General features: G+C 49.1%; 1 protein-coding gene across 2 annotated transcripts in view; it reads right to left on the reverse strand.

Annotated features, from left to right (window-relative positions):
- The window catches only part of LCLAT1 (lysocardiolipin acyltransferase 1), a 206,142-nt gene extending 193,821 nt beyond the window's left edge, over positions 1-12,321 (reverse strand). The window contains exon 1 of one of the 2 annotated variants that reach the window (XM_070069730.1): positions 12,246-12,321. Coding sequence is in view for 1 of the 2 variants with exons in the window: in XM_051839858.2 (XP_051695818.1) it covers positions 10,358-10,380 (23 nt within the window). In the remaining variant the exon portion in view is untranslated. Of the gene's footprint in view, positions 1-10,357; positions 10,381-12,245 lie in introns of those variants that run through there. The other variant, XM_051839858.2, reaches the window with a different exon arrangement.
- Positions 12,322-13,027: the final 706 nt, after the last annotated feature.

Below are 13,027 nucleotides of genomic sequence, written 5' to 3' on the forward strand. Positions count from 1 at the left end.
ACAGTAAATAATAATGGATTTTGTATATTTCAAAATAGCTAGAGGAGGGGATTTCAAAGGATCTCACCACAAGAAAAAAGGATGAGTAATTGACGTGATGGATATGCCTATCACCCTGACTTGGTCATTGAGTAATAATACATGCATGTATTGAAGTAGCTCATACCCCAAAGCACAATTATTGCATCAGTGAAATAAACAAATAACCTTGGCACAAAAAAGTATTATTTAAATAGATACCTTGGTACCTCCCAAATAAATTATTAAGTTTTATCAATCTAGAAAGCTCCTGAGTTTTTGTAAGGTTTGCCGTCCCTCTGGGATGTACGTGTCTCATGGGGCATCCAGAGGGCTTGCATTTCTTGTTCATCAGATCCAACTAACAAGAGATTTCAGTGTGGCGGACCAATGCGATGCCAGATGGTTCAGGTCCCTTTGGAATACGTGATGCCAGAAAACAAGAAAGCACATGGAGCCCTGAGCAAGACTACGAGCAGAAAGTTGCCTGTCCATGCAACTGTTCTTTCCCCGGTGTGGTGTTGCTTTTGTTTGCCGGCTTGTTGGCGAGGAGGTAGGGACAGCAGGTCCAGGGACCTGTGCTTCATCTTGCTGATGCAGTGGCTGTTCCTCCACAAGCTAAGGATGACAGTGAAGGTTCTGTCATTCAGGAGATTGGGGAAGTACAGGACCCACTAGGACAGACCTGGGCACAACTCCATTTATTATCTGAATCCAATACGCTCCTACTCTAAGGCGGAGAAGAACATGATGGCACGTAGGACTTCTGGATATCCCCACCAACATAGCCTTGTATTCTGCATCCCTCAAAACAGCAGGGTATTCTTCTTTTCCCAGTCTATACTCGCACAAAGAAATAACCACAAATCGGTTTGGAGAAAGAATGAAAGAAATCTAGATACACTTGCTGCAGAGTTCTAGGTCCTTCCTCAGGGGCACAAGTCTCTCCATTATGATTTCCATCAGAGGGATGTCTGAGCCCAGCCTCTACTCATCCTGTCTTGATCTGTTCTGATTATATTTCAGCCATGCCCTTTCTGGCTGCCCATATATCTTGTCCTAGAAATACTGTGTTCTATTAGCCAGCTGCATAGGGTCAGGCCAGGTCCCCCGGCTGCGACTTTGACCTTCTTGTTCAGTATGGTAATTAAGTTGCCATTTGCTATGTTTTGAACACGATTTATTCCCTCTGAAACTCATGTTGATATTTAATCCCATTATGAGATTATATGAGGGTTGAGACTTGATCCATATGATATTTAGGAGTGATTAGGACTAGACAAGGTCATTAGTGTGGCCCCCATGATTGAATACTGGTGACTCTATAAGGAAAAGGAAAGAGACCAGCAAGTGTAATTGTGAGCTTGCTCATGCACACACACACACACTCCCTGTCTCTTGCCTTGTGACACTCTGCACTTCCTCAGGACTCTGCCAGCAAGGTCATCACCAGATGTGGCCCCTCAACCTTGGATGTCCAGAACTGTCCACCAAAATAAACTTCTTGGGGGCTGGCACTGTGATGCAACAGGTTAAACCACTGCTTGCAATGCCAGGATCGCATGTCTGAGTGCTGGTACGAGTCCCAGCTGTTCTGCTTCTGATCCAGGTTCCTGGTAATGCTCCTGGGAAGGCAGTGTAAGATGGCCTGAGTGCTTGGGCTCCTGACACCTACATGAGAGACCTGGATAGACTTCCTGGCTTCTGGTTTCAGCCTGGCACGGATCTGGCTGTTGTAGCCATTTAGGAAGTGAACCAGCAGATGGAAGATATTCTCTCTCTCTCTCTCTCTCTCTCTCTCTCTCTCTCTTCTTTTTTTAAGAAAAGATAAACCTTTTTGCTATAAAATTCGCCCTGATGTTAGGACTGTGTTATGAGCAACAGAACTCACTAGCACATCATTGCTTCTCACGGTTGCCCCTGCTTCTCCCCGTTGTTATCACGGAGTCCTGTGCTTTGAGAATCTTGCACCATCAGAGGACAGATACCACTGAGCTTCTTGGTGCCCCTAACCGGAGCCCTTATGAGCATCTTGATAAAGAGAGTGTCGCCCCAGCCCTGCTGAGGAACACAGTCAGCTGGGGAGTGTTCTGGTCCTGTCTGGTGGGTGCACGTAGCATACATATTCCTTCCCTGAGTTTTTGATTCCTACAGCCTCATCCTACCCTGCCAGTTTCAGCATCCCTACTTTATTTAATGTGGCCATTTGCTTTTCCCAGCTTCTAAGAACTATTCTAGCATTGTATTAGCTCTGGTTCTCAGAACTCTTGCCTTGGTATAAAAAACTGTGTTATTTGCCTCTTACTGGTAAGTTGCCCTAACCCAGGTTTGTGTTGTCACCCTCCCTTGGTGCAACTCCTTCTAGATCCACACCTTGGCACTTTTCTTGCTGCGAACCAGGTCCTGTAGTCCCTGAGGAACACAATCCTTTCCCTCCCTCTGTTTCCCCAGAACATCCCTGTCAGATCAAGATGGGATTTGACCTAGCAGAAGCCTCTGTGCAGTCTCCAAGAAAGACTGATCCCTGCCTTCCAGCAAGGCAGAGGCTCGCTTTTGCAGTTCTAGAAGTTTTGGTGGGATCCAAGGGCTGCAGGGTTGCAAATGGACTCAGATAGCTCAACCTCAAGTCTCCAGTGTCTCCTCTTTCCCTACCAAGGTGCCTCCTTTGGTGTTGGGGAGTTGCCTAGGCTGGGAATTGAGCCTCCTCTGAAATCCTACACCTCTTCCAGCTAAGGCCTACACCTAGTTTCCAGCTCTGGCTGGGGTGGGTGATGAGAACTCTTTCAATGTGGCTAAAGAGGCCCTCAGACTCTCACCTGTTGCTTACTTAGCAATGGCCTCCAAGTCTGTGATCCTTAAAGTCAGCCATTTCTCCAGTCCTCCCAGAACCAGAGGCTGCACCATCTGGTCCACCCCCTGTCTTCTGCATCCTCACCTGGCTCCGCACAGGTCGTCGGCCACCGCCTAGCAGCACTACCAATACACCACCTGCAGAAGCGATGGTGTGGGTCCTTGTGGCCGACCTGCCACTGGGGGCTCTATCCTCAGATTCCAGCTTTCAAGTCTCATTCCAAGGCTCAACTCTCTTAGGGAGGTCTCCTGGAAACAGAACTTGAAGAAGAATCCATTTTGTGATTATTTTTCAGTAGGATTTCTTTTTAATTATTATTTTTTGAAAGGCAAAGAGACACAGTCAATCCGATCACCTGAGCCATCACCACAGCCCCCCAGGGCCTGCATTAGCAGGAAGCTGGAGGCGGAAGCCAGAGCCAGCATCGCCAGTAATTCTTCTGCAGAAGTGCTTTCAGGAGAAGGGGAGTGAACAAAGCAGAAGATGCGGGCAAGAGAAAAAATGAAGCCAGAATCTGGTCTCAGCTGGAGATGAACTTCACCTTGACCCCCTAGAGAGAGTGCAACATGAATTTCCCCACCAGCTGAGCCAACCTTGATACCACCACGGCAGGGGGGCTGATCATCTCATGTTCCTGTTCCACCAGCTGTTGACCTCCGGCCACCCAAGGCGAGGGTGTGAATTGTTGTTTGGCTGAGGGAAATGCTCTGGAGAAAGAAGACATCAGTGGGGCCGGCGCTGTGGCGCAGTGGGTTGATGCCCTGGCCTGAAGCACTGGCATCCCATATGGGCACTGGTTCGAGACCCGGCTGCTCCACTTCTGATCCAGCTCTCTGCTATGGCCTGGGAGAGCAGGAGAAGATGGCCCGGGTCCTTGGGCCCCTGCACCCACATGGGAGACCTGGAGGAAGCTCCTGGCTCCTGGCTTCGGATCGGCACAGCTCCAGCTGTTGCTGCCATCTGGGGAGTGGACCATCGGATGGAAGACCTTTCTCTCTCTCTCTCTCTCTCTTCTCCTCTCTCTGTGTAACTCTGACTTTCAAATAAATAAATAAATCTTTAAAAAAAAAAAAAAAAAGAAGAAGACATCGGTGAGCATCAGCAGCGGGGAGATGGGTGCCCCATCCAGGACAGGCACGAACAGCACCCACGGCCAGCATGCCATAAGTGCTAAACCCACTTAGCTTCTTCAGAGTCCGTTTAGGATTATACAAGAGGTCCTCAATAAGTCTGTGGAAAATAGGTCTTATGAAAACTATGCATGAATTTTTGTAAAATTTGCTCCAAAATAGACTTAGCTTTTAATTTCACTTTCTTTTTTTTTTTAAGATTTATTTATTTATTTGAAAGTCAGAGTTAAACAGAGAGAGAAGGAGAGGCAGAGAGAGAGAGGTCTTCCATCCGCTGGTTCACTCCCCAGATGGCCGCAACAGCTTGAGCTGCACTGATCCGAAGCCAGGAGCCAGGAGCTCCCTCCAGGTCTCCCACGTGGGTGCAGGGGCCCAAGGACTTGGGCCATCTTCTACTGCTATCCCAGGCCATAGCAGAGAGCTGGATCGGAAGTAGAGCAGCCGGGACTCGATCTGCATCCATATGGGATGCCAGCACTGCAGGCGGTGGCTTTATCTGCTGCGCCACAGCGCCGGCCCCTAATTTCACTTTCCACAAACGTTTTGAAGTAGGCTTGTGCCTGCCTAGAATCTCCGCAAAGGCTACAGAGGAAACCAGCGTAGCGGCTGCCTCTGGGAGGAGGAGCAAGACACCAGCACACCGACACATTACTGTGCACCCCTGGGAGTGGACCCAGGGGCGTGTATCACCTTCCGAATTTTCACGAGGAAGACATTTAAATCCCCTTTTCTGTACTGACACGTGTAAGAGGGCATGTCCGTCTGCCAGCAGGAGCCTTCCCGACCCCTACGCCAGTCCCTCAGCCTTGCTGAGCTGTTCACCTCGGGAGCAGTTTCAGGTGTCACAGAACAGGGCACTCTGCAGGGCTCAGGGAGACACAAAGACAAGCCGGAAACCCCAAGTTCTCGTTCTTGTTGTGTTGGGGTGCTTGCTCTGCAGTTGCTTTCTCCTCTTCAAAATGTGACAGTAGCGGGTGAGGTGGGTGCTCAGTAATAACAGGCCCCAGAAAGGGCCAGGAAGCCGCGGCCAACAGAGGCGGAACAGCTCTCTCCAGCGCTCTTGAGCAGAAGGGGCTTGAAGCCAAGTGCCGGCCGACCTGGGGCCCAGGGCAGCCCACGTCTTGGAGTCCTCGGGCTCCCTGCTTGCAAAAGTCTCTATGACTGAGCCTTAGCACTAATAGCATCCGTTATTCCATGAGATGCGGGAGTTCAAACGGCACTTGAAATAATTGATTTTTATTTCCTGAGAAGTAAGCTACCTCTTAGCAGTTCGGGAGACTGGGTGCTGGAATGAATGGTTTGGAAGAAGAAGAAAATTTGTGTGTGCAGGGACCAGGGGTGGCATCTGATCCTGACTGCTCTCTGTGCCCCTGGTGTTCTGCTGACCTGCCCTGCTCTGGCCTCCTGGCTGCCCTGTCCTTTGTCTCCAGCAGGACGAAGCCAGCAGGTGGCTGAGGCAGGGGTCAGCAGAGCGGGCTGAGCAGCAGATCAAGGTGTTCCCCGGCTCCCTCCCTGTGGGGTTGCAGGCGGCAGTGACTATACCCCAGCTAAGGTCACAGCTTCTTATCTACAGCTCATCTGGCACTGAGTTCTGGGGCCTTCTCCCTCCCTGTGTCCCTTCAGGCAGGGCCCTGCGTGACAGCCTCAGGGCGCTCCATTACCCTCTCTTAATCCCCCTTAATCCTGACTGCTTGTTTGCAATGTCCTTTCAATTCTCTTCAGTCACCCTCTCTGCACCAAACGCACCATTTGTTTCTGGCCAAAACCCTGACTATTACGTTGCCGCACCAACATTTCACTTGGCCTAAAGAGTTGGTTTTGTTGTTGTTGTTGTTGTTAAATGCCAGAAAGTAAATTTAAAACCCTGGCAATGAGCCCCCATCCAATATAGACATAAACAGTTCTGCTGCTTCTCAATGCACCCCCCACCCCCCACCCCCCCACCCCCGTCAGTAAGGAGCGCCTCCAGCGACAAGTGACAGTGTGTTAGCTTTCCATCACTGTTGCCAAATACCTTCGAGGAGCTACTTATAAAGGGAGGAGATTTCTCTGGGGTCACACTTTCAGAGGTTCACAGTCCAAGAGTGGGCAAGTCTATCAGTTTGGCCGCCTGCTGAGGTTGGAGGACGATCATGGCAGGTAGAGGGACCATCACACGGTGAGCCAGGGAGCAAAGAGAATGGCTGGGCCCCACTCGGCTTTATAACCAACCATCTTGTGAGAGTTACCTTCTGAGGGCAAACCCCCAGTGAGCTAAGGACCTCCCGCTAGGCTCACCTAGACACTGTGACGGGAATGTTTCCATGCTCTTGAAACTACCTGCCTCGTGACTTTGGCATTTAAACATCTGTGTGAATATGGAAGCCATAGCCTATTCAAACTATGGCAAACAGAAAACTCAGGGGCTTAAGCCCCAGAGGCTTTTATTGTTACTTAACTCAAGTTACTGAAATAGGCAGTCTCAGCACTGACTCTGTAATTATAGAGTGATATCAAGAACTCGTGTTCTATCCATTTTTCTGCTTTGATTTCCTTAGCATCTTGGCACGAAGTTTTTAATGCTTATTACCTCCTGGTTACAATATGGTTGCCACAATTCCAGATATCACAATCCTATCCAAAGGCAAGAAAAGGGCCATGAACCAGAAATGTAGAAATAGCTTTTTTCCCCTGGAGTCTGCTAAAAGTATTCAAAGTAACCTATCCCAAGGGAGTTCACCCTGCCTTGCCGTCTCCTCCCCCTGAAACTACATTTTCTTCCTCCTACTTCTGCCTCCTGACCGACCCTGGGGCTTCCCCTGGGGCCTCACACGGCCTGATATACACCTAGGGAATTGTGAGTAGCAAACTACCTTTTCAATGGCAGTCACCTCCTGCTCTGTAGTCCTCACCATGCCAGAATAATAACACCTAGGTTTTAAAGCAAACCCATCACTATAACCCACTGCCCCTTTGTCCTCTCTTCCCAGGGAGCAGCTCTGAGGGTCGCTGGTCCTGGCCTGCCATTGCGTGGTGGGCCTCTGTCTTTCCCCAGAAGCACTCATGTCTCCCACAGCACTCCCACTGGAGCGCCTACAAGACAAACAAATCTTTCCCTGGTAAAGCTGGCTGCCTCTAGAGGACAACTTCAGTTATGCCAAAGCAAACCTGCTGTGGGGGTGGGAGAGCAAGGAGTAAGAGGCATCATGGGACAAGAACTCCATGTGCCACAAACCAAGTTATTTAGTCTTATTCTAACCCCAGAAATCGCCTACCAGTATTATCGTCATTGTGTCGATGTGAAACTGAGGCCTGGTGTGTCCATTTCTTCTCACTTCTGTAGCAGATCACCACTGAGTGGCTTAAAACAATACACATTCGGGGCCAGCGCTGTGGTGAGCGGTTAAGGCCATCACCTGCAGTGCGGGCATCCCATATGGGTGCCGGTTCTAGTCCCGGCCGTTCCACTTCTGATCCAGCTCTCTGCTATGGCCTGGGAAAGCAGCAGAAGATGGCCCAAGTCCTTGGGCCCCTGCACCCACACAGAGACCTAGAAAAAGCTCCTGGCTTTTGGCTCCTGGCTTTGGATCAGCGCAGCTTCAGCCGTCGTGGCCATATGGGGAGTGAAACAACCAATGGAAGACCTCTCTCTCTGCCTCTCTGTAACTGTGCCTTTCAAATAAATAAATATATATTTAAAACACACACACACACACATTCATCATCTTATGGGTCTACAGGTCAGAAGGCCAAAATCAGTTTCTCTGGACTAACATCAAGGTGAAGTGGTAAAGATTAGATAGATAATTTTAAGTCCATGAGCTGGAAGCCACACCTAGTTTGCTTTGTGTTATCACATTCATCTATCGTCAATCAGGGTTCCCCTCCCCAGGAAGTACCTCCTCTTACCTGGAACATGGGACTGGTACCATGGAAACACCTCCATTTTTTCCCAAATGCATAAAAGTCCAAGAAAAATGGAAGTGTGCTCTCTCTCCTCCACGGGGACTCAGGACGAGCAGAGCAGGGTAGGATAATTCCCTGTCGTTGGCCCCATTCTCCTTTAATAAAGCCCTAATGCGCCTGTGTATTTTTCTCACTTTGTAAATGAAGTTTATCACACTGCCTGTCATGTTTGGGCCTGTATTTAGAATTCTTCTCTGAGTAAAAGACAAGAACCTAGAAAAGTAATTCAGGCCCTAACCCAGCCCATAACGGAGGAGTCGGCAGTGCTGTGCCAGTCCTCTCCCTCTTCTCCTTCGAGTGGCCTCTGTTTTCTGTATTTTGTGGCCCCGTTCTCCGTATTTAAAGCACATCACTCTGAACTGTTTCCAACATCCCATCAGCTTCTCTGCTTCCGTAGTGCAACTTCTCTTGGCCTCCCTCTCCTAAGAACATCTGTGGCTACTTTCAAGACCTGCCACATTACCCTGGATGATCTCCCCTCCATAAAATCGTTCATTCAGTTATGGCTACAAAGTTGCTTTTGCATCTCAGAGAACATTCCGAGGTGACAAGAATGAGCGCCCGGATATTTCTGAAGGCCACTGTGCAGCCTCTGGGGAATGTGGTACAGCCCTGGGTTTTCCTGGGCCAGCGTGCAGGTGCCCTCCGGCTTCAGGAGACCACCTGAATTCCTGGCTTTGCGGCTCCTTCTCTGCCATCTCGGTCAGCCGTGTAGCATCTTCAGCTCTCGCTGAAAACGCCAACCCTGCGTCCACCTGCATGGCTCTTCTCTCACCCTGACCCTCTCCCAGAGTTGGGCCCGGGATACGCCAGAAAAGTGTCATTTGCAGAGTCCCCTTGGCCACATAAGGTAACCCAGTCCGAGCCTTGGAGGAGCGGGACGTGAGCATCCTTGGCGGGGGGCAGGGGACGTTATTTCTGCCTACCACTCTCAGAAAGCAGCTCAGTGGTCACGGGGGACCAGTGTGGAGTCGGGTAGAGAGGGGAGGCTAAGAGCAGAGCAAAGCGCTTAGCGGTAATGGTTATGATTATCTCCATGGGATATTGGCTTCATGGGTTTCAGGTTTTGATGTATGTCAAAACTTGAATTTCATACTTTAAATATGTGTCGTGTATGTCCATTAAAACTCAATAAAACTGTTTAAAAAAACTAAATAAAAAAACATGCTGCAGTCCAGAGATTGTGGTCAAGATCGCAGAACTGGGCAGTTGAGCAGCCCAGGCGCCCGCTCAGCCCCGTCCAGCAGGCTCGGGTGCCAAAGCCATGCCTGAGACGACACAGCCCTCCGTTCGTTCTCTCTCCTGTGTAACGGGGATGACTATTTTCCCCTGTGGGCTGTGAGTGATGTGTTCAATACCCACGCTTCCCCTCCAGGCCTGCTGACTAGCCAGTTGCTGGGTATGTGAGAGCATGCTTTGTTTTACAGAACCTGAAAATCATCTGGGGAAAATACCAAACGGAGCCACCCAAGTCATATTCAGGCTTTGCCCTCAGATAGCATCAGTTATAAATGCCCCAGGCTCTAAAAATGCATCACAACACATAGGATCAGATACAAATACCTTATTCTCCAATACCTAGGCTGGTTCATTGTGTTGCCTAGTGAGGAGAGACAATACCCAGAACAAACAGGAAGCAGTAAGCATGTAGAAGCTGCCCCATGGCTACAAACAATGATAAAACAATGACTGTACCCAGGGTCCCCAGGTCCTTTTGACCTAGGCACCACACTTGGTCCACAGTGTTGACATGAAATGAGTGTCACTCCAAGCCAGCCAAGAAACCTGAGTCTTTTTCCAGGGTTTTTGCAAAAGAATAAAATATTGTTTGTGTGTTTCTATCATTTGTCATCTAAGTGTTTGTTTATGCAATGATACCTTTTATGCATGAACCAACTGATAATTCTTGAAAAAAAAAAAAGCCTACATTTCCAGTTTGCCTTGGAATTTTGCACGGGATGTACTATAACAAGACGGCTCTGCCCTAGATGGGGCTGCCCTAGGCTTCTGCTTTATGCTATTGAGTTCGCCTTGGATTCATTTCCTCTTTCTTGATGTCTCCGTCTTTCGCCACTAAGCCCACGCATGTTAGATGATCATATGTAGCGTGTGTTAGCCACATCAATCAACTACGAGAAGAAGAAATAACTCGAGTAAAGAACAAATACAGTAAGAATGAAAGGAGAGAGTAGCCGATGACACAACCCTTAGTCTAGGGTCATAAAGTGCTATTACCCACAAGTCGCCACTCTGAAGTGAATTTATGATTTATACTCATGGGTTCGTAACTCCTAAGTAAAGAGCCAGTGATCAAGTTCTGCTGCCACTTAACAACTCTATGAGGCAAATACGTTTAACTTCTCCGAGTCTCAGTTTTCTGATCTGTACGGCGAGGACAAGAAGGAGTCCCTACCTTGAGCCGGTTCTGTGAGGCATTAACTCATGTAGCAGGTGCACAGTCGACTCTCCCTTCTCTTTCTCTCACTGCTCATCATCTAACAGGGCTGATGAATTTGCTCCAACTAAATGCCTCAGGGGAGGTGAAAATGTCAATGCCTATGAACCTAGAAAGAAAGTGCTCACACACCCGTGACTGGTGAGGAACTATTAGTCCTCAAAAGCACCCTGAGTAGGCAGGGGTGGCCTGCAGCCGTGTTTTGGCACTGAATCATGTCCTGTTTTGCATTGTTCTCTAATTGCTTCAAGTCATTTCCCCTCTCTTGGATCCGATTTCCTAGCTAGTTATAGCATGAGCTTGGATAAAATCCTCACCAAGCCCCATCTTCTTCTCAGTTCTCTTTTCTTCTCAGATACCTCTATGCACATAATAAAAAAACTGCAGAAAATTGTAACAGCAATGGAGAGCTAAGCAAAGCCCTTACCCAGGAAGCAAGTTCTGCCCAGAGAGGAGCTGGAGGTGTGGGTCTAGGCCCGTGGCTGCTGCCCAGAACACGCCCTGTGCTGGGCATCCTGTTACAAAGTCCTCATCCACCAGACCCACTCCCTACCCGCCCCTCCCAGACCATGGCTGTCAAAAGAGGAACCTCTGAGCTCCAGGGGTTTAACCAGCACTCAGAACAATCTTGCTGGAATCTGTTGGTTCAAGTATTTGCAGTCTCTGCTGTTTGTCCTGGGGTAACCGAGTGGTCACGCTTTGGGCTTACACTCAAGGACGTCAGCTACACATGAGAATCAGCTGGAGAGCTTTCAGAATAGCAGAGATCCGAATTGCATTGGTGTGGGATGGGTCCTGGACAGCGGCTTTTTGTCTTTTTTTGGATCTAGGTCAGATACTACAGTGTCCTTACTGAGGCCACACCTGAATTTCTGAATATACCTATAATTGTACCATGACAGGCCCCAAGTAGGATAAGTACTGTATCAATAAACGGATGACTGAATAAATGAGTACGTGATAGTATAGTAGAAAGAGTACTGGACCGTGTTCCCATCTGTGGCCCAATTACTATGTAAATACTAGGGGATCTCAAAAAGCTTGTGAAAGAGAACAGGAAATTTAAAGAGAGGAGATTTTGAAATCCATGCATAGTTTTTTCACAAACTTTTTAAAGACTTCTCCTATCAGTCATATGACAAGAGGATAGTAGCACCTGCTTTATCTTATGCACAAAACTCCTGTAAAGACAGCAAATGTTGAAGTGCTCCGCATATTTGTACCTGATATAATTTTAAGAGATTTTTAAAAGTGAGACACAGCAGTCGTCCTTGCCACGGGTTTCTCCATCAAACCTCCAAACGTGGATTAATGCAGAAAGTGACAGGTGGGGTCTGGGGGCGGGGCCTCGGTGATGAGGGGACCTCTGGCGCTACCGGCTGTGGCCTTGTTCCCCCAGTTTCAGCCCAGCACGGCTGCTCTGCTTGGGGACGGCTACAGACTGAAGTTCCTGACTCCCTCCTCCAATTCAGGCACGGGAACATAATCCCCAGTGGGAAGGTATCTGGGTGATGGTGGGGAGGGGACATTTGGGGGACATTAGATCCTGAGGATGGAGACCCCAGAGAGCGCCCTCTCCTGTCCAGCGTGAGGGCACAGCAGAAGGCAGCACCGCTGAACCAGGAAAGGGGCCGCCACCTTGAGCTTCTCCACCTCCGGAACTGTGGGCAACACGTGTTGGCGGTTTATAGGCCCCTTAGCATACAGCATTCTGTTACAGCAGCCGGAACGAACTCGGACAAGGACCTCTGAGCCACGCCCACTGAGAGCCTTCACAGAAGCCCCCCCCCGCCCCGCCCCGGACCCTTCCCGGCTACCCAGCACAGTGGTGGCTCCAAGGAGGTACCTGGCGGGTGGCTGCGTGCTCCTGAGTTCCTGGCTCTCTGAGCGCAGCTTTACCATATGCCGCTGTGTTCTGAGTTCTGGCAACCCTCTGGACCACCCATCTGATGCTGTGGAGTGGCTTCTGGGAAGGGACGTGAATCTGCCGGCTCTTCAGTTTGGATGTCCTCTGCTGCTACCTGGGAGAAGCCCCCACTCCCCCTGCCTCCAGCGGCTCAGGGCCCCCACCAGCCCGGCCACTCCCCGGCCCCTCCATGAAGGAGAATGTGGAATTCAAACAAAACACATGGTGCTTGCCCAGGATCTTGCTGTTTTTATTTATGTTTTTAAATAACTTGTTTTTCTCATTATTACAAAACAACACATGTTCGTTTGAAAAAAAAATTGGAAAAGCCAGGCCAGCAAAAATTAAGTACAAATCTTCCCTACATCCCTCCATGTAAGAGAAGCACTGTTTACATTCTTAGTTCTATGTATGTGCAAATACATCTTCAGAAAAATGGAATCATCCTGTGCTTGTATCCTGCGTTTCCCCTGAACAATGCCTCACTGCCTTAAATGGTCATCTTGCACTACTATTTGCACTATAGCTTATCTCCATTCTCAAGTGTCTACTTCTGCAGCCATTAGTTGCTTCCAGTTATTTACATACCAAGAAATATAAATCAGAAGAAGCCAAGTTAATCCGCGGTGCAGAGGGCTTTTGTAGCTAGCTGGTGTAGTGGCGATCTCTGCTTTGACCGGCGGTGTCTGCTGAAAGAAAAACCCTGCATCTTATGAAGTGTT

The sequence above is a fragment of the Oryctolagus cuniculus genome, chromosome 2 (genome assembly GCF_964237555.1).
Source record: "Oryctolagus cuniculus chromosome 2, mOryCun1.1, whole genome shotgun sequence".
In the NCBI taxonomy this organism is placed as follows: domain Eukaryota; kingdom Metazoa; phylum Chordata; class Mammalia; order Lagomorpha; family Leporidae; genus Oryctolagus; species Oryctolagus cuniculus.